The sequence below is a fragment of the Dendrobates tinctorius genome, unplaced genomic scaffold (genome assembly GCF_039654945.1).
Source record: "Dendrobates tinctorius isolate UK_male_01 unplaced genomic scaffold, ASM3965494v1 ptg000039l, whole genome shotgun sequence".
NCBI classification, from domain to species: domain Eukaryota; kingdom Metazoa; phylum Chordata; class Amphibia; order Anura; family Dendrobatidae; genus Dendrobates; species Dendrobates tinctorius.
Genome location: NW_027361707.1, coordinates 21,393,849 through 21,420,784, shown reverse-complemented (window position 1 = coordinate 21,420,784; position 26,936 = coordinate 21,393,849). Strand labels below are relative to the sequence as shown.

At 43.5% G+C, this 26,936-nt stretch overlaps 1 protein-coding gene across 1 annotated transcript in view; it reads left to right on the top strand.

Annotated features, from left to right (window-relative positions):
• The first annotated feature begins 13,717 nt into the window (after nt 1-13,717).
• ABLIM2 (actin binding LIM protein family member 2) overlaps nt 13,718-26,936 on the top strand; it is a 230,106-nt gene continuing 216,887 nt past the window's right edge. Inside the window, exon 1 of the mRNA XM_073574547.1 lies at nt 13,718-13,974. Coding sequence (XP_073430648.1) covers nt 13,965-13,974 — 10 coding nt within the window. The 5' untranslated portion in view covers nt 13,718-13,964. The remainder of the gene's footprint in view (nt 13,975-26,936) is intronic.

The following is a 26,936-nucleotide window of genomic DNA, read 5'->3' as shown; positions in this document are numbered from 1 at the left end:
CTTTGATAGGGGCTTGTGCTTTCGGCCTGAGGAGGGAGTGAAAGGTGTCAAAAAGTTTCTTGTGGTTGTTGGATAGTGAGGACATCAGGGTGGTGTAGTAGGTCTGTTTGGCGAGGTGAAGGGCAGAGTTATAGGTTCTTAACATAAATTTGAAGTGGATGAAGTCTTCTGGTGTGCGGGTTTTTCTCCATAGGTGTTCAGCACTCCTAGAGCATCGCTGGAGAAGTCGAGTTTCCAATGTGAGCCAGGGCTGTTTTACTCTGTGTTTGGAGGTTCTGAGGGTGAGGGGCCCTACTTGGTCCAGGATGCTTCTGAGAGTGTTATTGTAGTGGTGTACGGCCACATCAGGACAGGAAAAAGATGAGATTTGGGACAGTGATGAGTGTAGGGAGTCTAAAACTGTATGAGGGTTAATGACATGTAGATTTCTGAATGTGTGGTAGGTAGGCGTGTGCTGGGGTGGGCGAGGATTTGTGAGCATGAAGGAGAGAATGTTGTGGTCAGAAAATGGAAGCGGTGAGTTATTTGGGTAGGAGATTGAACAGAGCTGGACAAATACAAGGTCAAGGGTGTTACCGTCCTTGTGTGTCCCAGAGGTTGAGAGCTGTGAGATGCCTTGAGAAGTGGTTAGTGATAGAAGCTGGGATGCAGATGTGGAAGTGGGGCTGTTAATGGGGATGTTGACGTCTCCCAGGATAAGGGTTGGTAGTTCTGAGGACATGAAGTGCAGCAGCCAGGATGAGAAATGGTCAAGGAATTGGGTGGGTGAGCCTGGGGACCGATATATGACCACTACTCTGAGGGAGAGGGGACGGAAGAGCCTGATGGTGTGGATTTCAAAAGAAGGGAATGAGAGTGATGGAATTGGGGGGATGACCTGGAAAGTGCATTGTGAGGACAGGAGTTTGCCGACTCCACCACCAAGTCTGTTTGTGGGTTTTGGGGACAGGGAGAATTGTAAGCCATCAAGGGAAATGGCAGCAGGGGAGACAGTGTCAGAATCCTGAATCCAGGTTTCAGTGACGGCCAACAGATTAAGAGAGTTGTTCTGAAAGTAACTGTGCAGGAAAGGAAGCTAGTTACATACGGACCGTGGATTCCAGGGGGCGCAATTTAAATAGGGAGATGAGGGAGTGCAAGTAATATTAATAAGGTTAGTAAGGTTTCGATATGAGGTAGGGTAGGAGTTGAGGTTAGGGGGTGGTGGACCGGGGTTGGGGGAGATGTCCCCTGAAATCAGTAGGGAGATAAAGAGCAAGTAGTTACTGGAATTGTAAGAAGTTTTTTATGCGATGTGTTTGGGCAAGATGGGCTGAGTTTTTTCAGGAAGGTGAGAAGTGCATGAGAGCTGTACATGGGAGAGGGAAGTATAGAGGGGCTGATGTGTATGAGTGGTGATGGAGGAGGTATGGGGTGATGAATGTGGATGGCAAGGGAACACAGGAGGATAGAAATAAAGCACATGGATAAAAGGGAGAGCAAAGTGTGGGCCACGCCCGCCGTCCCCCGCCCTTGTGAGACAGATCTCTTACCTCAGGTCACGGCTGTAGCTACACATGAGGACACTGCCCCCCGGCCTTCTCCCACCGCGGCGACCCTGTCATCACCGGCCTCAGGGGACGCCACCTCGCCATAGGCGACATTAGAGGCCCTTGTCCCGGCTACGGAGGGACCCTTAGCGGAAGACAGCCACTCGACATTTAGGGGAACTGCGTCATTACCGCGCCCCACCGGCATAGTTTCTTCAGGGCCTGTTGAGTCCCACCGGCATAGTTTCTTCAGGGCCTGTTGCGCCCCACCGGCATCGCTTCTTCAGGGCCTGTTACGCCCCACCGGCACCGTTTCTTCAGGGCCTGTTGCGCCCCATCGGCACTGCTTCTTCAGGGCCTGTTGCGCCCCAAGTCTTCCCGGAATATCGAGGCGTCAAGACAGCCGCATCAGCGATCTCAAAGCGGCCGCATCTGCGATCCCGAGTGACGCAAGGAAGGATAAGTGGACTATAGCAATAAGTACCATAGTTTGGCCATATTTCGGTCTTTGACACCCGGACTAGCCGGGTACTTCCCGCTACTTAGAAAAGTATTGTTTATTTTATTGCGTCCCTGCGAGGACAGATTTGTGTTACCCCTTCTTCTGCCTGTTCAGCATAGCCCCAGTGGCGCCAGTTTATAAAAGTTAATTACACAAGTCATACCCTGTCTCGTGTCTCGTCACTGCATCCTAAGAATCTGCTAGACCCTACACCCTGGCAGATAAATTATATAGGTACTAGTGTACACTGGCAAAAAGACGCATAGATAACCCATATAAGGGAAAGAAAACTTCACAGACTAGCATAACAGCGGTATATAAACTGCTGACATGCCAATCGGAAGCAAGGGACCTGATAAAAACTCATTATTATCAATATAAATATATAGCAATACATCATTCAATTTAACATACAAGGTGTCAGGAACACCACACTGAGCTTGCTCACTGAGCCAGTGCGCGTGTCCTGAGTAAAGCGAACTATGTTCAAAGATACCTGTGGAGCGGGCAGCAGCCGAGTAGATCCGTACTTCAGAACAGCAGGACCTGAAGCATGTGACTGCTGGGGGCATGGCCTAAACTCCAGAGAGCTAGGAGCTGCACAAGAACTCCTAGCAGGGTAACTGCGAGACCAAGTTACCAAGGGGCATAGACAGGGAGGATAGTCAGGACGTAGCCGATGAGTCATACACAGAGATAGCTGCAAGGTACAAGAGGGGCGAGCAGAGAGTAGTCAGATAACAGGCAACGAGTCATACACAGATAGTTGCAAGGTACAAGAGGGGCGAGCAGAGAGTAGTCAGATCACAGGCAATGAGTCATACACAGAGAGGGTAGCGCAGTACAGAATCAACAGGCAAACTCACAACGGGTAACAGAACTGGGTCAGAACCATATAAACATGCTGTAACAACGAACAGGCACACAGAGGTCACCACAGTCGGCCAAAGGCAAAAGTATAACTGGCAGGGATTGGAGCTTCCCAGGGGTTTAAGAAGCTCTCCCAGAACAAAAAAGAGGCCACAATCTTTAACCCCAGGTGTGCAGGTCAAAACCTGCATTGAGCTCCAGACATTAACCCCTGACATGCAGCTCAAAAACCTGCACTGGGATCATAACACAAGGCAATATGATAAATAAGAAATAGGAAATAGAATACATCTATGTGCACATATATATACAATATAATGTGAAATAATTAATGAATCTATGTAAACATATTACACTAAAAGCATAACAAAAAATAATGTAAATAAAAAGATAAAAAAATAAAAATAAATATAAAGTGATTAGTGTAGTGCAACACAAGTGCGCTCGAGTGAACAATAGTGAATATAATTATAATTTTTTTTATTAAAAATTAATAATAATATTCAAAATATCACATCAATAAAGTGCATTAGGATAAAGTGCAAATATTATGGATGGTATATTCTTTTTCAAAAAATCCAAGGGCTGGGTACAAACTAAAAGCAAAGAAAAAGAAAAAGAAAAAAAAATAAAGACAATGTTAAAACAAATATTATAAAAATGCATTAAAAGATAATTGTTCATTGAGACCCTTGGGCGCAATCGTATCCAATCTGTATATCCATTTGGCTTCAATTTGTGCAAGACGTTTTTTGAAATCCCCCCTCTGGTATTTAATATAACATGGTCAATCCCCCTCACTTTTAACAAGGAATCATTGCATTGATGAAATAATTTAAAATGCTTTGGCAGTGTTTTGAGGGAATCAATGCCAGAAATATCCTGTGCTGCTCTAATATCCAAGACGTGTTCCCTCACTCTACGTCTAAACTCCCGTGACGTTAAGCCTACATACTTCAAATTACAGGGGCAACTGGCACAGTAAATTACTGCCATAGTAGTATATGTTATGTGGTAGAGTATTTTGAATGTTTTACTCTCATCAGCATTCGAGAAACTATCACATCTCTCTACTTTAGGGCCTGCCACGCATGATCCACACGATCGACAGCCCCATTTGTGGCCCCGTGATCCAAACACATTCTCCTTTTTCTTCTTGTAATGGCTATGTACTAAGATGTCCCGAAAATTTTTTGATCTCCTATATGTAATAGCAGGTCTGGATGGTAAATATTGTGACAGAATAGGGTCTATTTGTAAAATCTTCCAGTGTTTTGTCAAAATTGTGCTGATTTCACACCATTTACAGTTAAAATTTTGAATGTAGCGTACCTTATCAAGGGCTTGTACATCAGATCTGCGTGTAAGTAATGCCTCCAAACGATCCGTATTTTTCGCACGCCGGTACCCATGTTTTATACATGAGGAAGAATATCCTCGTTCTCTGAATCTTCTATTCAAATCTCTGCTTTGTTTTTCAAATAGTTCTTCTTTGGAACAAATGCGTTGCACCATTTTGAAATGTACATGTGGCGCCCCTGAGGCTCAGTCGCCACAGAGGTACTGCACCTTCTCCTAAGGTGTAGTGCCCCACCACCTGGGTAAGTTGGGAACTCCTTTCCTCGCTCCAACACCTGCATCCCACACACAGGATAGTTCAGCACCGACCACATTGCGGCTTCATGCTTAGAGGGTAGCAGAGCACCTTTCGTGGGTCCTTGCTTCGTAACACGAGATGTGCTGGGAGGTGGGTGGAGTTGAGATATATAAAAGGTTGGGAAGGTTTAGAATTACAGGTCAGTCTGACGGGAGGTCAGGCGGGAGGACAGTCAGTCAGGAGAGTCTGAGGACGGATCCGAGAGGAAGGAGATCCCGAGAAGAGGGAGAGAGGAAGGAGTGCTGCAGCTGCCTCAGTGACCTGAGCCAGCTGGCACGGGAAAGGAACAGAAGGAGAAAGATGTAGAACTGCAACCTAAGGTTCCATAAGAGAGAGAAGAAACAGCGCGGAACGAAGGAGTAGGAGAACAGAGAGGAGTTGTGGGTTGGAAGAGGAACCCTGCCTATAGGTTCTCAGCGCAAGGCCGGGGCCCGGTCCCCGAGGTTGTATGGACACTAGGGTGACCAGATCTCATATGGGGGGGGGAAAAATGTCAGAATCTTGTTCGTCTGGACCCTACAAAACGATTCCCCTTTCCAGATATTGAGAGAGCCAAAATTTGAGCTCGATCAAACGACGTTAACCCGTGCCGCTCGTCGCTCAAAGTTTGAAAAAATCCAAATTGAGGTATTTTAAGATTTAGGTATTTTGCATAGTCTGTTAGACTATAAAGAATATGACAACAACATTGCAGAAATAGCCCTGACCAAATTTTCGAACCATTTGTGGTATTTGAATGCAGAGTTGGTGGGATTATCGTTTTTTGATCCCACCATTACAGACAATGAAAAGTTGTTAATGGCTAATAAATTGCTCAGTAGCACAGATGAACCATCAGAGCACGCTAACCTACATGAGTTGATAATTTTACATAGTTATCTAATCTATTCTAGAGCTTTTGTTAAAGTAGTTTTTGAAACGTCAGAATATAATGCTCGGCATTTGCTTACAACTTGCAGGACATATTGCTTTTGTTCTTCATCTTTTGTCAGAAGGTCGTTAAAGTCGGTTACTTCCTACCTCTTTTAATTTTTCTTTCCTAACTTTTGGATTTACAACTCTAGCGTGCTCTGATGGTTCATCTGTGCTACTGAGCAATTTATTAGCCATTAACTACTTTTCATTGTCTGTAATGGTGGGATCAAAAAACGATAATCCCACCAACTCTGCATTCAAATACCACAAATGGTTCGAAAATTTGGTCAGGGCTATTTCTGCAATGTTGTTGTCACATTCTTTATAGTCTAACAGACTATGCAAAATACCTAAATCTTAAAATACCTCAATTTGGATTTTTTTCAAACTTTGAGCGACGAGCGGCACGGGTTAACGTCGTTTGATCGAGCTCAAATTTTGGCTATCTCAATATCTGGAAAGGGGAATCGTTTTGTGGGGTCCAGACGGACAAAATTCCGACATCGATTTTTTGCGGTCACCCTAATGGACACTTATGGTTCTGCAGCAGACACCAGTGGAGTAGTTGGCTGTAAATGCACTACTCCCATCCAAGACTTGGGGCACAACAGCAACTGAATAGAGAGCCAGGACTCCAGAGAAGGGAGTCCCGAGAGAGGCTACAGCTGTCTGTCATACAAGTAGAGTTGTTAGGAACATCTGACAGGAGGAACTTCAGAGTACCACGGTACTGGAGCCCTTCACACTAAAAGGCGCAATAGAGGAGTCGTTCAGGAGAGGTACATGTTGGCGGGGTGTTGGAGAGGAGAATCCTGACTTGCCCGGGAGGTTGATTGAGTCTCTACCCCGGGGAACACGGCACGGAGGCAGGCACCAGTGTGTACCACGAACTTTGACTAAAGCTTTGGAACTGCAAGCCCTGGTGCCTTCTATTCATTTGTGTGCCAACACCGTCAGCACTGCTACATCTGGGTACCAACATTCCTCACACCGCCTGCACCTATTCACTGACCTGGGGTTACAGCTTCACCTGTGGGGAGCTACACCATCTATGCTGCAACACACCATGAGCCCCAGAGGATCTGCACGCAGCGTTGGCTTAACATCTTGCTTGCCAAACACCACAGGTGGCGTCACGAACTATTCCACTTTATTAACTACAAACCACCATTGATTTGGGCGCCCAGGGCCACGGACCGGGTCACAGCTGCCGTGACACATCCCACTGACACCAGCCCGGTACCGAGTACCCCACAGCCCTGGGAGGGCGACCCATACGTGTTGCGATACATCATTTCCAGTCCTGGTTTCGCCGCTATGTAATCTCTCCTTACTTTGTCTTATTTTTATGTCCATCAACCTTTACTTACTGGCGTTGTTTGGGCATGTTATACTCGGGCATTACAATTGTGTTTATCGGTATATGTTCCGAGTTGGAGCGCTATTCTTGGTAACACATTATTTCCGGTTTCGGGGAGCTGTCTGTAGCTTGCGTTCCTATGGAGCGCATGGAAGGTGAAATGTCACTTCCGGTTTCTGTTATATTGATCTGATCTGTGCTCCTGAGTGGCGCTGTTTCCGGGCCCTGCTAGTCTGGCGGCGGCGTGCGTTCCACCGTGGAACGCACGCTACATCATCTGAAGTGCTATTAATAAACTATTTATATTTTTTTTTTCTTCCTGGTATGATTTTGCACCTTTTATTAGGGTAATTATGTTAGATCTGGGATCCATCCGATTATGATTATTTGGGATGACTGGATTAATTAATTAAATATATAGGAACCACAATTTCGATTGGTCTTGGTAACATATAAAAACTTCCCCCATTCTTTGTTACTTCACTCCTTGAGAAAGCCACATCAGGCGAAACGTGCGTTGGTGCTGCAGATTCTTGGGCCCTTTACCACTGGTATTTATAATCCTGTTTACATTTATTATGCACTTTATCTCAGATTTTTCTGTGACTGCTATTGCACTTTATATTAATGATTAATAGGATTATGTATGATTGTTTTTCACATATTATGGCCCTTGTATCTATTATGTAAAACGCTATTTCCTTATGGTACTATATTTTGTCTACTGTGTTTGCTGGATTCTTTTTCCCTGTTTTGTTTTCTTTTTAAAAAAAGAAGCAATAATAAAGCATTTTAAAAATATCCGAATATTTTGGATTTTTTGGTCTTGGTTTATTCACCTTATTTGAGAAGGTTTACATGTTATACTGTGAATATCCTAATATGATGTACAGTCATATGTTAACGTTTGGGCACCCCTATTAATGTTAACCTTTTTTCTTTATAACAATTTTGGTTTTTGCAACAGCTATTTCAGTTTCATATATCTAATAACTGATGGACTCAGTTATATTTCTGGACTCAAATGAGGTTTATTGTACTAACAGAAAATGTGCAATCTGCATTTTAACAAAATTTGACCGGTGCAAAAGTATGGGCACCTCAACATAAAAGTGACATTATTATTTCGTAGATCCTCCTTTTGCAAAAATAACAGCCTCTGGTCGCTTCCTGTAGCTATTAATGAGTTCCTGGATCCTGGATGAAGGTATTTGTGACCATTGCTCTTTACAAAACAATTCCAGTTCAGTTAAGTTTAATGGTCGCCGAGCATGGACAGCCCGCTTCAATTCATCCCACAGATGTTCAATGATATTCAGGACTGGGGACTGGGATGGCCATTCTAGAACATTGTAATTGTTCCTCTGCATGAATGCCTGAGTAGATTTGCAGCGGTGTTTTGGATCATTGTCTTGCTGAAATATCCATCCCCTGCGTAACTTCACCTTCGTCACTGATTCTTGCACATTATTGTCAAGAATCTGCTGATACTGAGTTGAATCCATGCGACCCTCAACTTTAACAAGATTCCCGGTGCCGGCATTGGCCACACAGCCCCAAAGCATGATGGAACCTCCACCAAATTTTACTGTGGGTAGCAAGTGTTTTTCTTGGAATGCTGTGTGTTTTAGCCTCCATGCATAACGCCTTTTTGTATGACCAAACAACTCAATCTTTGTTTCATCAGTCCACAGGACCTTCTTCCAAAATGTAACTGGCTTGTCCAAATGTGCTTTTGCATACCTCAGGCGACTCTGTTTGTGGCGTGCTTGCAGAAGCGGCTTCTTTCGCATCACTCTCCCATACAGCTTCTCCTTGTGCAAAGTGCGCTGTATTGTTGACCGATGCACAGTGACACCATCTGCAGCAAGATGATGCTGCAGGTCTTTGGAGGTGGTCTGTGGATTGTCCTTGACTGTTCTCACCATTCTTCTTCTCTGCCTTTCTGATATTTTTCTTGGCCTGCCACTTCTGGGCTTACGAAGAACTGTACCTGTGTTCTTCCATTTCCTTACTATGTTCCTCACAGTGGAAACTGACAGGTTAAATCTCTGAGACAACTTTTTGTATCCTTCCCCTGAAAAGCTATGTTGAATAATCTTTGTTTTCAGATCATTTGAGAGTTGTTTTGAGGAGCCCATGATGCCACTCTTCATAGGAGAATCAAATAGGAGAACTACTTGCAAGTGGCCACCTTAAATACCTTTCCTCATGATTTGATACACCTGGCTATGAAGTTCAAAGCTCAATGAGGTTACAAAACCAATTTAGAGCTTTAGGAAGTCAGTAAAAAGTAGTTAGGAGTGTTCAAATCAAGAAAATGATAAGGGTGCCCATACTTTTGCACCGGTCAAATTTTGTTTAAATGCAGATTGCACATTTTCTGTTAGTACAATAAACATCATTTGAATCCAGAAATATAACTGAGTCCATCAGTTATTAGATATATGAAACTAAAATAGCTGTTGCAAAAGCCAAAATTGTTATAAAGAAAAAAGGTTAACATTAATAGGGGTGCCCAAACTTTAACATATGACTGTAAAATATTGAGCGGGTTGATCCCACTAAGTTGTTGGTACATAATCTTGGGATGCAGCCAAGAAGCCCCATTTGTAATCAAAATCATTAGGGCTAATATTGGGGTGCAGCCAGGAGCCCCATTTGCTTATCAAAATCGTAAGGGTTAATATTGGGATGCAGCCAGGAAGTCCCATTTTATAATCTCAAAATCATTAGAGCTAATATTAGGGTGCAGCCAGGAGGCCCTATTTGCAAATAAAAATTGTTAGGGCTAATATCGGGGTGCAGGCAACAGGCCCCCTTTGCTAATCACAATTGTTAGGGCTAATATTGTGGTTCAGGCACACTATCTCAGAAAATTCATATTGATTGTTCATTTCGTGACAGGTGACTGACAGGTCTGGTCCTAGGGTTGTGAAACAACTGGTTAAAAGAGAGGAAGGGTACATACAGCATGAGTGGGAAAAAGTGAGGTCGTAGTGGAATGGGTAATAGGCTTGATGTTCAAAGTGTACGTGGGTTTGGTGGTAATGCTACTGAAAGCTCTACTGAACAAATACCATCTTGTCCTATCCAAAGACAACTGACAACATCTTTTACGGAATGGGCTACTCGACTCCCTTTCTTTGACCTCTGCACAGCAGTACACCTTGTAGATAATGTTCAAAAAGAGCATGTGCTCCGGTGGATGGCAAGTACTGCATCAAGTGGCCTCTCCTCTTCTTCCTCCACTTTAACATCACACACAGTACAATTTTCAGAGGTGGCACCACAATTACCCTTGTTTCCCCCTGGGTCACAACTTTTTTCCCGTTGGATCCAGGGTCGGACAAAGTAGGGTCTGAGCAGAATCCAGACCTTCATCACCAGATGTTAACCTGAGGGGGGTGGAGGTGATACTGATGAGATTCTGATAACTGAGAAGCATGTGGACTATACTGTGCTGTCAGGGCAGGAAAAGGAGCAGGGCGAGTCTCAGGGTGAGGAGTGAGAGAACAGAGAGGATGATGTTGAGGTTGTGGATCCCACTTGGTGTGAACCCAGAGGCATGCAGCTGAGTAGTTCAGCAGAGGAGGTGGAGGGGGACGAAGATGAGGAGGTTACGTTGCAGATTGCCGCACAGATACGAAAAAATGCAATCATGACAAGCACTGCATCCTCAGCACAAGGTGGCATGGGTTGCTTAGCCTGGGCCTTTTTTTAGACCACAAAAGATGACTCAACTCATGTTACCTGCCAACTTTGCAAAAACGACTCATAGTAGCAAAAATTACAATCTGACTACTACTTGCATGAACTGGCAAATGCATGATCAACATGCCTTAATCTGGGAATCACAATGCTAAAATGTGGGCCTCACCAACCACTGGCCGTCCTATCAACCGCGTCTGCTGCTTCTTCCTATTCCGTCACTGTGCCGACATGGTGGAATTTCTCTCTGCATATGTTTCAGTGACTGTGGCAGCAGCAATAAGTATGTCATATTGCATAGCCTGGACCGATGCAGTACGGACGTGGTGCAAACAACGCTTGCGGAGTGGGCGCAGATGAAGGACCTCTGCCTCTTTATGCTCAGTTTCAAAATGGCTACTAAGATGGTTAGCGCTGATGATGCCATCATCAGCATCACTATTCCGGTCATCTACATGCTGAAGCACACTTTTAATAGTCTGTGGCAGAAGGTGATGGTCCTAGAGGAAGAGATGGAAGCAGAGTAGGATGCGGAAGGGATAGCAATATCTCTAAGTTTCGGACTGTCACTGTGTGCCATGGGAAGGTGGATGACAGGGATTGAGGGGGGTTCATGGTACCATACAAACTTTTACTGAAGGTGCAGTATCCGAGGAACAAATGGAAGATGATGCACACATAGTCTCCGCCCACACACATTCTCCGCCCATTACTCGCATTTCCCATAGACATACATTGGACTCGTTACGAGTACCCGAGTTTTAGGAGCTACTCGTAACGAGTACAGCGAGTCTGAATATTTCACTACTCGTTCATCCCTAGTGATCACCTAATCAGAAGCACATTAAGTAGAATGAGGTGTACTCTCGTTACAGGAAAGATGCATATCTTTGTACCGTGTTAGCCAGTAGATAGAAAAGTATTCAGAATTGAGAGTTCTCAATGGTTGATACCTTTTAATGGCTAACTGAAAAGATGGTAACACATTGCAAGCTTTCGAGACTACTCAGGTCTTTTCATCAGGCAAAGACTAATACAACATCTGAAGAGTCACATATTTACACACAATACAGCACAGAAAAAATGCAATAGATAAGACAAGTGACGTGAAGCAGAATTATGATTATGGGAGAGGGAGAAACATAAATATTGGACCAGTTCATAGATAAGGAGTCCGGATGTTTTATTGTCCTCTGATTGGGGTCTCCTAATGTGTTGTGATGCCCCCACAAGGTCTTAGGAGCAAATTCCTTAATTGATGTTAAAAGACATAAATCCATGCGACACATTCATTCCAGCATTGAGAGTGTCAAAGGTCTTCATAAATTTATACTCACAGACTCTTCTCTCTCTCTGAGATGTGAAGTTACCTTTCAATACCAGTAATTTCATATCCCTGGTGTTGTGGTCCATCATACAAAAATGTTTTGCCACAGGTAGATCCATTCTTTTTTCTCTTATTGTGTGACGATGAGCATTCATCCTTGTTCTAAGCTTTTGCCCTGTCTCCCCCACATACAGACCCCCAGTTGGACATTTAGTACAAATAATTAAGTACACCACATTAGATGCAATGCAGGTGAAAGTACCTGGGATCTTGTAGTCCTGATGTGAGTTGGGGATCTTTATCTTGTCCGTGGTCATTATAGATGGACAGGTTTTACATTTTTTTTCTGGTTGCAAGGAAAGGTTCCTGCAGCTGTCGGAGAGGACAGGGAGCTTCTGACCATGATGCTTCTTAGATTTGGGGGCTGCCTAAAGCACAGCAGTGGGGGGTCTGGAAAAATGGATTGTAATCGGGCATCTTTTTGTAGTAAAGGTTGTAATTTCCGTGCAGCTCCGCTTAGCATTTCCAGATTTGGGTTGTAGGTGACCACTAGAGGCACTCGGTTATTTTCTTCTTTAGCTTTGTAATATAGCAGTTGAATCCTTTGACAGAATGACCACGGACAAGATAAAGATCCCCAACTCACATCAGGACTACAAGATCCCAGGTACTTTCACCTGCATTACATCTAATGTGGTATACTTAATTATTTGTACTAAATGTCCAACTGGGGGTCTGTATGTGGGGGAGACAGGGCAAAAGCTTAGAACAAGGATGAATGCTCATCGTCACACAATAAGAGAAAAAAGAATGGCTCTACCTGTGGCAAAACATTTTTGTATCCCTGATCACAGCAACATGGATATGAAATTACTGGTATTGAAAGGTAACTTCACATCTCAGAGAGAGAGAAGAGTCTGTGAGTATAAATTTATGACGACCTTTGACACTCTCAGTGCTGGAATGAATGTATCGCATGGATTTATGTCTTTTTACATCAATTAAGGAATTTTCTCCTAAGACCTTGTGGGGGCATCACAACACATTAGGAGACCCCAATCAGAGGACAATAAAACATCCGGACTCCTTATCTATGAACTGGTCCAATATTTATGTTTCTCCCTCTCCCATATTGATAGTTCTGCTTCACGTCACTTGTCTCATCTATCGCATTTTTTCTGTGCTGTATTGTGCATAAATATGTGACTTCAGATGTTGTATTAGTCAATGCCTGATGAAGAGACCTGAGTAGTCTCGAAAGCTTGCAATGTGTTACCATCTTTTCGGTGTACTCTCAATGGAATTCAACTGACACTGGAATGGAATGGCTGTCAGACATGCAGAGAAGCTGATTCTGATATAACTGGGCAGTGGTCTCTTAATCGTTGCCAGCGCTGTATGTATGTGTATATATACATGTATATAGTTCATTCATACTGAGGACATATGAACGATGCAAACAATATATAAATATGTGTGTATATATATGTGTATGCAGTATATATATATATATATATATATATATATATATATATATATATATATATATCAGCACAAGGCTAGAAGAAAGTGTGTGTGTTTTGTGTCCTGATTTGCAGGACTGTATTAATGGCTTTGCAAAGTCAGAGGTACAGTGATTTCCTTGCACCATCTTCACAGCGCCACCTAGCGTTCACGATGCCTATTGCACATTCCTTGCACACGCCTCCTGGTCTGTGTAGTTTCCTGCGCTGACATCTCAGCATGCCAACCTCAATAGTTGCGGAGTGAGAGGACTACACTACCCATGATGCCTCTGTGCTCTCTTGCCTGCGCTATAGCTGTCCCAGAAACATTTATCAGCTCGGTGCTGAAGATGAGGAGGAGGGGACAGTGGAGGAGAAGAGTGTAGGACAGGGAGCGTCTGCCTCTGCTCTCACTGCTCGCAGACCGCTGGGGATTGCAGGCTCCTGGGCTGGAATAGAGGAGGGGATGGTCACCTTCATCCATGGGGCTGGGGTGTCTGTGCTCAGCTGATGTGTAACAGGTAAAGGAGCAGCAGAAGGCTTGCCTGGAGCTACAGTGGATGGAAGCCAGGGGCTGGCAGCTCCAGCATGAGTGCAGGTGAGTGCTGCCCCCAGCCCTCCTCACCCATACATAGACTATGGCACTGGGCATATTCTGCAGCATCACCTGTGGTAATCCATAGGGGGAGGGATGGAGGGGGTCCTGTTGGCCATAAATCATGCCCAGCGTATCGCATGTGATATATAGTGATAAGGGAATATATATAGTGTATCTCCTATAATGAGGCACGGTGGTCACAAGCCAGTGCCCACCTTCCCTATTATAAGGCGCACCTTCATTTCTGCAGATCTGTAAGAATGCTGCGTTATTACGTGGCACGGATTGATTTAATAGCGTTATCCCTGGCGGTGAAGGGGTTAATCTACCATGTGGCGGGTAACCGCCTTGCAAAAGGAGGCAGGGATGCTCCTGTCAATCAATGGCTCGCTGGTCCTGGAGAGTGGAGAATGGATTTCTGCTCCTGCGCCTTTCCCCTGCGAGCCAGGCTCATCCTCATCCTCCCCGTGTATTGGCACATTATTTATAAGCACAGTGATGCGCGGTAGCAGATGAGTCACATGCGCGGCATAAAGGACAAGTGGCAGGTGGAAGGGCACGACCGCTTTGCCACGTTATTGTTACTCTACCTTTGCTGTTGAGGGGCGGCCAGGAATATACATAGCCCAATTTATACAGCACCACCCATTGCAGAACAGAGGAAATCCAATGGTCTGCCCAATGCATTTGCTGAGTGCAGTTTTGCCCTACGTATAGATAAATGTAACCGTCACAGCGTGGCCTCCATTACAGCTCTCACCGGGGCGGTCACCCAGCGTAACGTATACTGTATGTGGGGAGATATATCCTCTGGGTAAGGCTGCGGTTCTTACGATGAGCTTTTGGTGAGTTTTTGATGTTTCAGATTTTCCGCACCCCTTATGTAAAACAGGTTACTTGCATTTCTTCTAAAATACGCAGCGTAAATACTCACCAAAAATTCAACTAACTCGACAATTTTTGCCTTCCAGGAATATGGCTAAGTTTGTGTCATATTTGCCATATTAGTTAATAAAAATTCCATATTGCCAATTCTTTTTTTGGAAGATCTGTTCCTATGAATACAGGATTCCAACCAATAAGTTCTTAATCAAATTTGGACTCGCCGTTTGTCTGCTCCTTTCCTGGCCGGGTTCACACGAGCATGTAAAAAATCATTCAGTTTCATCCAGCAAAGTTTACTGATTTTTTTTCTCACTTGTCCGTGTACATTCCTTTTTTTTTCTTACAGCAGCAGCTATTAATCATTTACAGTTTCCTATGTTGCAGAATTGGAAGGTAGCCATAAAAATCGGATGGTAAACTGAGGCTCTATATGGCATGCGATTTTTTTTTTGCACCCATAGACTTGAATGGATGAGTCTCATCCGATTTATGGAAGAAACTAGTGCATTCTGCAGATTTGGTCAGTGTAAAAAATCGTTCATCTACACTGCCCCATTGAATAATATTGGTCTGAGCGTTGTCCCTCTTTTCACTGGTAGCATACGGATGGGTCGTTTGAATGAGCCCTTAGGATATGTTTCCACGTTCAGTGTTAGCTGCAGATTGGACGCTGCGTCCAAATGTTACAGCATAGTGGATGGGATTTTATGAAATCCCACCTCCACTATGCGTACAAAGATGCAGGTGGCAGCAGGGCTGCCACTAGGAATTTTGGAGCCCCATACTGGCAAAATTTTTGGGGCCCCCTTGAGACTCCGCCCCGCCCTCCACCCCTTGAAATGTCCACAGTCCCACCGCTCTCTCTTGGAAAAACTCCACTTCTCACCAATCACACATTAACAGTTCCCATCTCCAGATCGCACACACATAGCCAGCAGCTCTTGTTTTGGCCAAAAGATTTTTTTTAAAATCTGCCACCACGACGAGGTAGACTCTTTTGGCCAGGCCCTATTAAACATTTGTTAAAATATCCAATACAATTTAGGTATATTATTTATTTATTTTTCAATTTTTAAAGTGACCAATAATATCACATCCAAAGGGACAAATACCACCGCACCATGCCCAGACACCATATTACCACCACATAATGACCCATAATAGCACATACAAGTAACAAATACCGCCACACCATGACCAGAGCACATATTACCACCACATGGTGACTGAATACTGCAATACTAATCATTAATGAAAAAAACATAATACCATCACCATAAGTGCCATTATACACAGGAGATCTGTACTTAGTATGCAGTGTCTGTGTATAGGTAATACAGTGATCACCGGTGACATTATGCATAGGACCTCTGTATATAGTGTCTGTGTACAGGTAATACAGTGATCACCAGTGACATTATACACAGAAGCTCTGTATATAGTGTCAGTGTACAGGTAATGAAGTGAACACAGGTGACATTATGCACAGGACCTCTGTATATAGTGCCAGTGTACAGATAATACAGTGATCACTGGTGACATTGTACACAGGAACTCTGTATTTAGTGTATAGTGTCAGTGTACAGGTAACACACTGACTCTCTAGTGATGTCTCTAGGTGAATTCCTTTCTCTTCGCTTTTCATCTTTCATCCAGCACAGACCGCCGTCACATCTTCCAGCCAGGGCTCGTCTCTGCAGGAAATAGCACAGTTATCTAGAGCTCCACTTGCAGAACACATTACTTATTTTTTTCCCAACTTCTACACTACACCAGATGAAGAAGAAAAGGCGACATAGTGTTGCTCTGCACAGTAACAGGACCTCCCCCCATTTAAAACAGTATCCTCAAAAAAATAAAATAAATACATCACTGCAGTAATAATATCTCTTAATTAGCCCCTATGGTAATAATATCCCCCATCTTGGCCCCCATGTGTCTCATTCCTGGCTCCAGCCATATTTTCTCTCATGCTGCCCTCATGAGTATCCATTCTGCCCCATATGATCTCCCGATCCTGCCCCATCTGTCAACATCGTATCCATCATGCACCATGATCCTGCAGCATGTGTCTCCCATCCTGCCCTCTCCTGTGTCTCCCATTCTGCCCCCATGTCTCACATTGTGCCCCCTCCTGTGTCTCACTGTCACATTCTGCTCCCGTGTCTCACATTCTGCCCCTGTATCAATTCTGCCTCCTCCTGTGTCTTACTGTCACATTCTGCCCCTGTTTCTCACATTCTGCCCCGTGTCTCACATTCTGCCTCAGTATCCATTCTGCCCCCTCCTGTGTCTCACTCACATTCCGCCTCCGTGTCTCACATTCTACCCCGTGTCTCACATTCTGCCCCCATGTCCATTCTGCCCCCTATGTCTCACATTCTGCTCCCGTGTCTCACATTCTGCCCCGGGCCCCCGGATTTCCGCTTTCAATAAAAATAAAAAACACGTTCTTCTTACCTTGCCGCGTTCCTGCAGCGAAGCTCCCTCCACGCAGCTGAAGCGTGCACTCGCCGGCGAATGACAATGACGTCAGACGCCGGCGACGTGCGCGCTTCAGCTGACGTCAGCTACCAGGCACCGATTGGCTGGCGGTGGTTAACTATTGACGTGCAGGCCCGGGCCCGCACGTCAATAGAGTTGAACTGCTACAGCGCCGCTAGGGCCAGGTTTAGCCTACCAGTAGGGCCCGGTGAGCATATGAGACAGGGCTCCCTCTGCCCACCGGGCCCCATATGCCAGTCAGGGCAGTAATGCCATGATGGTGGCCCTGGGTGGCAGACATGCGTATATGCACATGTGGCGCGTCTTTATAGACCGCAGCATGTCTATTTATAGCACTGTTCTATGTATAGGATGCAGTGATTCCGCATGTGTTCATTGAACACATTCGGTATCACAGCGCTTTAGAAAGGGGGCAGCGCTTTGGGCGGGGCGGGTGTCCACTGCATCCAAATCGCTCGGAATCCAGAACGTGGACACATACCCTTAGAGGAACTGATGCAAACAGAAGCAGAAGGAGCTGAGCGTGATGGCATCTGGGCCAGTTTTGGGTTCAGATCTCACCAAGAACAAACTCTACATGGAGTTTTTATTTTTTATTGTAGGTTCCTCCAGTTTCTCAGCCCTCCCTCTTTCAACACTTTAAAAACATACTGATAGGGAATGAAAACAGTGATGATAATGTCTGTAAAGCCCCGCAGAATATGTTGGCGCTATATAAGCAAACATACTAAATACATTAGTATGGGGTCTAGTTATCTGTCATTTTTTGAATGGAAGAAAAAGGATATACAACCTTGGCCCGTGTGAAATTTTCGCACATTGGTCATCGGGGGCTTAGGCAATTTCAGAAAAAGCAAGCTGGTCAAATGTAAATGTATTTCATGAGCTGATGAACACAGACAGGTATTTATATATGTAGATTGGTAATACAATAAATTGTTTTGATAAGTAGAGGCCAAAAAAAGTTTTCCTGTTGAGGTGCCACCTGCAGATCATTGTGTCTTTCTGCAGGTTTATGAAAATGAATGTTTAAACTGTATTTAGTGATAAAATCGTGAATGTGTGGTTTGTTTGGCTGTTTTTTTGCTGAAGGGAGCAAGTTTATCTTTCAAATGGTGTATCATTTGTGTGTGTGGGGCGAAGTAATCAGCGAAAAAGCAGTGCATGTTTACAAATGTGTTGGTAGTGTGCTTTGGGGTACTGTGGTGCCAGGCAGGTCATTTTTCCTTAGTGCAGGTTTATGAAAATTAAAGTTTAAACTGTATTTTGTGATCAAATCGTGGATGTGTGGTTTGTTTGGCTATTTTTTGCTGAAGGGGGCAAGTTTACCTTTCAAATGGTGTATCTTGTGTGTGTGTGGGGCGAAGTAATCAGCGAAAATGTAGTGCATGTTTACAAACGTGTTGGTAGTGTGCTTTGGGGTGCTGTGGTGCCAGGCAGGCCATTTTTCCTTAGTGCAGGTTTATGAAAATTAATGTTTAAACTGTATTTTGTGATTAAATCGTGGACGTGTGGTTTGTTTGGCTCTTTTTTTGCTGAAGGGGGCAAGTTTACCTTTCAAATGGTGTATCATTTGTGTGTGTGGGTGCAGTATGAACGGGGATACAAAGGAATCACCGAAAAGCAGGGTTTAGAAATAATAGAATAGATTCACATGTAGCTTTTTTTGATACGTTTTTTCCTGCATGAAAAATGCAGGCTGGGCCAGAGAACAGCAGCGGTAATTGCTCAAGTTTTTGTTACCCTAAATTCTGCATGATGCACTTTTTCTTCCATTCTGAAAATTTATACAAAATGGAGCCCAGAAATGTCTCAGAATAAACTATGGGGTCTCTCTGTTTCCGGTGGCATCAATTAGGCATCAGTTCTTGGGAATGATTAATGGCATGTGCATAAGGAATAGTAACTGAAGGCTGACAGTGAGTTTTCACCGGTCTTTCCCAGAAAGAAGTTTGTCATCCCCAAAATACAAATGCATCTACTTAAACATTTATATAGGGGTCTTAGTACCAGTAATGGACATTTTAATACCGTTACAATCTATGGGCGCAGTCTACAGTTCCAGTTGTAAAGGGTAACAGTCTGGACAATGGCTCAGGACTGCCCTTAGATAAGTGCACTCTTTAGAGGGGCTCCCTATGTTGTAAACTTTGGAGTGATATGTGGACCCCGTATGGCCGTATTATTTGGTCCTGAATGTTCGTGCTGTATGGGTATTATTCGGCACTTTTTGGGTATAAAAATTTAGGTAAAAGTGCAGATGTATCTGTGTTATAGATGTGAGTTTAAAATTATGCAAACAAGTGGAAAAATCTTGAGCAGAGGGTCTTACTTTACTTTTTCACCAGGTCCCCATTTTTTGTAAAATTGGCACTGGAAGTTTACCAACTCTCTCTTTAGCCCCAGAATCCACTCGCAAATTACCAGCCCATGTGAAGAACGAGGTCCTTGATCCGACGCCAGTGATGGAGAGAAGGTCATAATTCCCATTCCCACCTCTCCACGAAAAGCATCACGAGACAGGACCCCATTCTTGAAACAGATTCAGGTTTCCATTGATGAGACCTACATCTGCTATATATGACATATTCACAGAACGTGCCATAAATGTGTGTGAATGGAAGATGCCTGATTGGCGTCTCTCAGGACCGTCAGTCAGCCGCACCCCCATACACATTAGACAGTCAGCCATCGATATTACCGAGGTGACGTAAGTCTAATATGTGGGACCAGTTTACTTTGCTGGAACTGGAAAATGTTCTGGATTTACATGCAGCACCAAACATGCGATATGCGGACGCAGCCAAATGCTACGCTCCCACGATGAACTTTTGGTCAGTTTTTGATGTTGCAGATTTTCTACACCATTTCTGCACATAGTAGGTAAATAATATTACTTGCATTCTTTCATTACGTTATTTTACACGCATTTTTATGGCGTTTTTTGTCTCTTGTTGGTGTGTCTTGTTTTAAATAAAGCTACTTTGATTTTCATACTTCCTGGTATTTGGCTTTGACAAAACTTTATTGATACAATCATATGTGGATGTTATATGTGTTTTTAGTGCACATTTTTTACCTGTGGATTTTGTGCCTCCAGATAATACAATTCAAATGGGGAAAATCTGCAGATGAAACTCAGCGAATCTGCAAGAGCAATTGACATGTTTACGCTGGGTAAAAAAAAGTACAGCGGGCAGGAGATTTCTATAAATCCCATCCACTTTACTAGACTTGTAAGACATGTAATCCGCACCAAAAAAAAAAAGCCATAAAACCTGCAGCAAAATCTGCATTTTGAACGCAGTGTTTTTACTGCCAAGTCAGCAGATTTTTGCTGTGGCTGCAGAAAAAAAGTAGCCTTAGCTACGTAGAACACGTAAAAGATTAGTGATGAGCGAACATACTCGGATAAGGTGTTATCGGAGCATGCTCATGTGCTAACCGAGTGACTTCGGCATTCTCGAATAAGATGTTCGAGTCCCCGCGCCTTCATGTCTCGCGGCATGCAGTGATTGCCTAGCAAACGGGAAATCCCTGTATGTGTTGTTGCTGTCGAACAGCCGTGAGACATGTAGTTGCAGGGACTCAAACATAACACCTTATCCGAGCACGTTCGCTTGGATCTCACTAGTAGAGATCCAATTGAATCCACATTATGTGTCAGGCTTTGTTTTGCCCTCTAGGATTAAACAGTCAGGTGCTTGTTTTACCCTTTATCTGCTTTTCATGACTTTTTGGCCCAACATGTTCTTGCCAGCAGATAGAAAATGCAATGGGACTAAGGTCCTTGGAGATAGAATTTTGCCCTAGTGTGCAACATAAGATTGAACACAGACTTGTCATATATGCTTGGCATCTGTAAATTGCACTGGATTTTCACACTTGGACTCTAGATGACCGCTCCTATTCACTGGCTTATGTGCACTAATTAGATCAGTGGAGTTAAATGATTCCATCATGTGAGCCATAAAGCCAGCAGACATCACACAGGGAGCACATTGACAATTAGATGTGTCTGCTCCTTTGCTGCAACACTGGGGGTATTCATCGTCACATATGTCTCCTAATGAGCAGCGTGCACCCGCCACTTGTCTCTATCGCATTATGGAAGTACAGTCTGTGATGTGACTTCTTGCGTGAGAAGCTCAGTTCATTTCAAGCCTTCAAAGTGCCATCAGCAGAGCACAGGTGCCATTTGTCATAATGTGTAGCCTACAAATGCAATAAAAAACTGGGAATTTGTCCTCATTCCTATTAAAAGAATATAGGTTGTCAGGGGTTAACCAGTCCTGTAGAAATAATGCAGGTGATACAATGGTTAATCTGCTTATCCTCGCCATTTCCCGCTGGGGCTTAGTTGAAGTTTGTGTAACAGAAGAAAGAGACTGGCATAAGAATCTACTGTATGTTCTGTTGCAGAAAGGCAGAGGGGGGAGGCTCCTGCTGCAGCCAGGTGTCCTAAAGTACAAACAAGACACTGAGGTGGAGGTCAGAGAACATATCGGATCTCCTGAGACCCACATGAAAGATCTCTTTATATTTTTATTAGTTTTAATTTAAGATTAGACAAAATCGATAATTTGAAAGAGAGCTTGTCAGAGGATTCATGCTGCCAGAATCAGGGGAGGCATGAATCAGAGACCGACTGAATAATTGCAGTAAGGTATGTGGCACTCTGAAATTCTGAGAAATCAGAATTCAGAGAAAGTAAACTTAGAGATTTCAGCCAGGAATGATGTGACTAGGATAGCTAGTCCAAGGGTCCAGGTCATACAGTATACAGCACGTACACATAAGGAGAGACCAGAGCATAATCCTCTAGCTAGCTGTATTTTGAGGCTCGAGAAAGGCCAGATATGGCCAAAACGTTGCCTTGTCTTCCTATTGTTGTGATTTTTAATACTATGGAATAAAGATCTAACTTTTTAAGGACTATCCTCTGATGCCTATGGATGCTTCTGTTATGTGCCTAGTGGTATGCCCTACCAAGCAAGCACATAATTTTTGAATGTTGCATGGGGCTTGGACACTGGATTACATTATGAGAGATCAGTCAGTGTAGGGGAGCTGGGCAGGGAGAAGCCTCCAGAACCTTCCTCTTGAACTAGTCATGTCGAAAATGTCCCCAGCCAGCATTTTAAAGTATGTTTTCTCTAAAATGCAGCAGAGTGCAGGGTACATGACTGCAATAACATAGTCAGTGCCTGATTCATGCTGCCCTTGGTTCAGGCAGCATGAATCACCAAACAGGTTTTCTTTCATACCCCTCGCTCATACATAGTCTTGTGACATTTAGTGATAAATGTCGGCTGATCATATTTTTAATTTTATGGTCATTACTTACTATGGATCTGTTAATATCACCGGGTGCAGTGTATTCACCAAGCCCAAAGTCCGGGTAGGCACACAGGCCACGGGCGTCGTTACAGCATACAGGTGAGGCAAGCATGATATGGATAACTGGGATACTGGACATCATAGGCAAGTAGGGGACATCAAGGAGAGCTCGGACAGGCAAATAGGATGCTGGACACCTCAGGAAGGCAGGAGACCATGGCCAGGCAGCTGGTATTCTGGAGTCCGCAGCCAGGCAGGAGACATCCAGGAGAGCATGGACAGGCAGCTGGGATGCTTAAAACTGGAAGCAGGCAAGAAATGTTCAGGAGATCACAGGCAGGCACCTGGAATTCAGGATACTACAGGAAGGTGGGAGACATCCTGGAGAATACAGACAAGTAGCAGAGCAGGTTAAGTGCTTGGAGGAAATCAGAGCTTTAGGAGCTCTGAAGTCTTAATACCAAGACACAGGTTTGTGTCTTGGTGAACCTTACGTAGGCCCAGGCAGGTGCTTACATGGGATCACGCCGGCTCATATGCAAAGCCTGATGTTGAGCACAGCAGAGACTAGTGGACGGGTTGAGTGAAGCAAAGAACAGATCTGAGACAGGTGCATAGCAAAATCTCTCATAAAGACTGTACATATTCTACCTGTAGTAGGTCTTCCACTTTTCCGTTACTCGTGAGTGTGTGTTCATAACAGTACAGTTGTAGCCAAAAGTATTGACACCCCTGCAATTCTGTCAGATAATACTCAGTTTCTTCCTGAAAATGATTGCAAACACAAATTATTTGGTATTATTATCTTCATTTAATTTGTCTTAAATGAAAAAACACAAAAAGAATTGTCCTAAAGCCAAATTGGATATAATTCCACACCAAACATAAAAAAGAGGGTGGACAAAAGTATTGGCACTGTTCGAAAAATCATGTGATGCTTCTCTAATTTGTGTAATTAACAGCACCTGTAACTTACCTGTGGCACCTAACAGGTGTTGGCAATAACTAAATCACACTTGCAGCCAGTTGACATGGATTAAAGTTGACTCAACCTCTGTCCTGTGTCCTTGTGTGTACCACATTGAGCATGGAGAAAAGAAAGAAGACCAAAGAACTGTCTGAGGACTTGAGAAACCAAATTGTGAGGAAGCATGAGCAATCTCAAGGCTACAAGTCCATCTCCAAAGACCTGAATGTTCCTGTGTCTACCGTGCGCAGTGTCATCAAGAAGTTTAAAGCCCATGGCACTGTGGTTAACCTCCCTAGATGTGGACGGAAAAGAAAAATTGACAAGAGATTTCAACGCAAGATTGTGCGGATGTTGGATAAAGAACCTCGACTAACATCCAAACAAGTTCAAGCTGCCCTGCAGTCCGAGGGTACAACAGTGTCAACCCATACTATCCGTCGGTGTCTGAATGAAAATGGGCTGTATGGTAGGAGACCCAGGAAGACCCCACTTCTTACCCCGAGACATAAAAAGCCAGGCTGGAGTTTGCCAAAGCTTACCTGAAAAAGCCTAAAATGTTTTGGAAGAATGTTCTCTGGTCAGATGAGACAAAAGTAGATCTTTTTGGGCAAAGGCATCAAAATAGAGTTTACAAGAGAAAAAAAGAGGCATTCAAAGAAAAGAACACGGTCCCTACAGTCAAACATGGCGGAGGTTCCCTGATGTTTTGGGGTTGCTTTGCTGCCTCTGGCACTGGACTGCTTGACCGTGTGCATGGCATTATGAAGTCTGAAGACTACCAACAAATTTTGCAGCATAATGTAGGGCCCAGTGTGGGAAAGCCGGGTCTCCCTCAGAGGTCATGGGTCTTCCAGCAGGGCAATGACCCAAAACACACTTCAAAAAGCACTAGAAAATGGTTTGAGAGAAAGCACTGGAGACTTCTAAGGTGGCCAGCAATGAGTCCAGACCTGAATCCCATAGAACACCTGTGGAGAGATCTAAAAATGGCAGTTTGGAGAAGGCACCCTTCTAATATCAGGGACCTGGAGCAGTTTGCCAAAGAAGAATGGTCTAAAATTCCAGCAGAGCATTGTAAGAAACTCATTGATGGTTACCGGAAGCGGTTGGTCGCAGTTATTTTGGCTAATGGTTGTGCAACCAAGTATTAGGCTGAGGGTGCCAATACTTTTGTCTGGCCCATTTTTGGAGTTTTGTGTGAATGATCAATGTTTTGCTTTTTGCTTCATTCTCTTTTGTGTTTTTTCATTTAAGACAAATTAAATGAAGATAATAATAACAAAGAATTTGTGTTTGCAATCATTTTCAGGAAGAAACTGAGTATTATCTGACAGAATTGCAGGGGTGTCAATACTTTTGGCCACAACTGTATATTGTATGATTAAAAATGTATATACATGGAATTAACATGACGTTGCATAGTAAATGTTGTTAGAAGGTGACGCAGGTTGTAATTGGGAAGAAGAACTCGTCATTTCACTGAATTATTAAATGTGCAAATCTTCTGTCATTGTCCTCGTCTCCTCTGCAAAGTTCAGTGTGGATCAGTGCATACATTAGTACCGAGCTGTGAGATTCCTGCTCCTGTCACTTTTGCAGAATAATGGATAGAACCAAGGGTCTGGGGGCATGCTGTACAGTGACAGAAGTTTTGTTGTCATAATTTCAATTGCTGGAGGGGTAAATATTTCAAGAACCAGATAATCCCTGGGCCGAGAACAGAGACAAAAACATATTATTTAGCAATACATCAGTATCAAGAGTTTTATAAGCACAATACTGACTTTGCAAAAAAATAAGTTAAAAAACTTACGGTATCTTTAATTTTGGATTACAATGTGGTAATTATTTACAAAACTAAATGTTCCCCGTAGAAATATCTTTGATCATTGCCAGTACCACCACAGAAGATAGAAGTTTTTTATTAGTTGAGGTGGACCCATAACTTTGGACCCTATGATTAGAGAGCTTTGACCATGATGACAGTCTGTGATCACAGAGGGTTATAATAGATGTGAAGCTCACAAAAGTATTTTATCATTGAGGAACATTAATGTGCAAATTGGAAGGGCTGTATGAAAACAGAGCTAATGGGTCTGATCTTAAGTTGTTGTTGCTTTTTGCTCCCTAAGAACATGTGGCTACTGCAATCATATGGGGCCACCACAAGTGGGGGGCACAGCGGGACCATAGAACGTCTCAAAATTTTCTTTTATAGGTTGTTCACCTTCTAGTACAGAAGATGTATGTGATTTTTCTTACTTTTTAGGCATATGTAGGTGAGGGCCTGGGGCCACCATGAGCTGGAGCACACCAAGAACTTAGATGTCTCATAGTTTTCTTATAGATTTTATATTGTTGGTCACTTCCTAGGATAGCAGATTTATGACATTTTTCTTACTTATTATGCTCATGTTTCAGCCTTTGTGGAGAGATGGTGGTCTGTAGGATGGGGGTCACCATAAGATGGGACACTGCAGGCTCAGGGATACCCCACAATTTTCTTCTATAGGTCACATGCCCTTAACTTAAGCCATTGTCCTTATACATGAGAAAGTTGTCCTAAAGGGCTTAGAGACTTGATCCCTTAATACAGTGGTATCTATCATGTTAGTTAGAGACAACTATCACAGGACAGCTACAAAGCCTGAACAGTTTTGGTATCAAGGGGTTTTAAGTCCAAAAACATGTGACACTTGTCCGGTGAAAAGTTTCATCTAGGTCCAACCACATGGACTTCCATAGAATGAAAAAACATTATTTCCCCCCTATTTCCCCCTAGATGTGTTGATAAAAAAAAAAGATGGGAAAGCTTTCCACCACTAGCTCACATTTTTTGGCTGAAAAAATCATAATAAAGGTGATTGATATTGTGGTAGTTATAGTGTTTGATCCAGGGAACATACGGAACCACCATGTGGAAATAGGAATTTGCCCCCTTGAGTCTAACTTTTTCCATGATTTGATTTACATGTTTTAGCATCAGCCTAGAACAAGAATCTGTACAAGCGAGTAAGATGTACAATGAACTCTGGGGAAAGTTTCTTTTCCAGACCCTAAATCTATCTCTTATAGCAGCAAAATGTGGACCGAGATGCATTGTGGTTGGGAACCAGATATAAACCTTTGGTGGTTGTTCGGTAAATTGTCTATCTACCTTCGTCAATACTCTGCTTGAAGATCCATACCTTGTATAATTTTACCGTTGTTGAGGATTATTGTTTTGGTCTAAATTACAGTGTGTACATAGTCAATTAGTTGG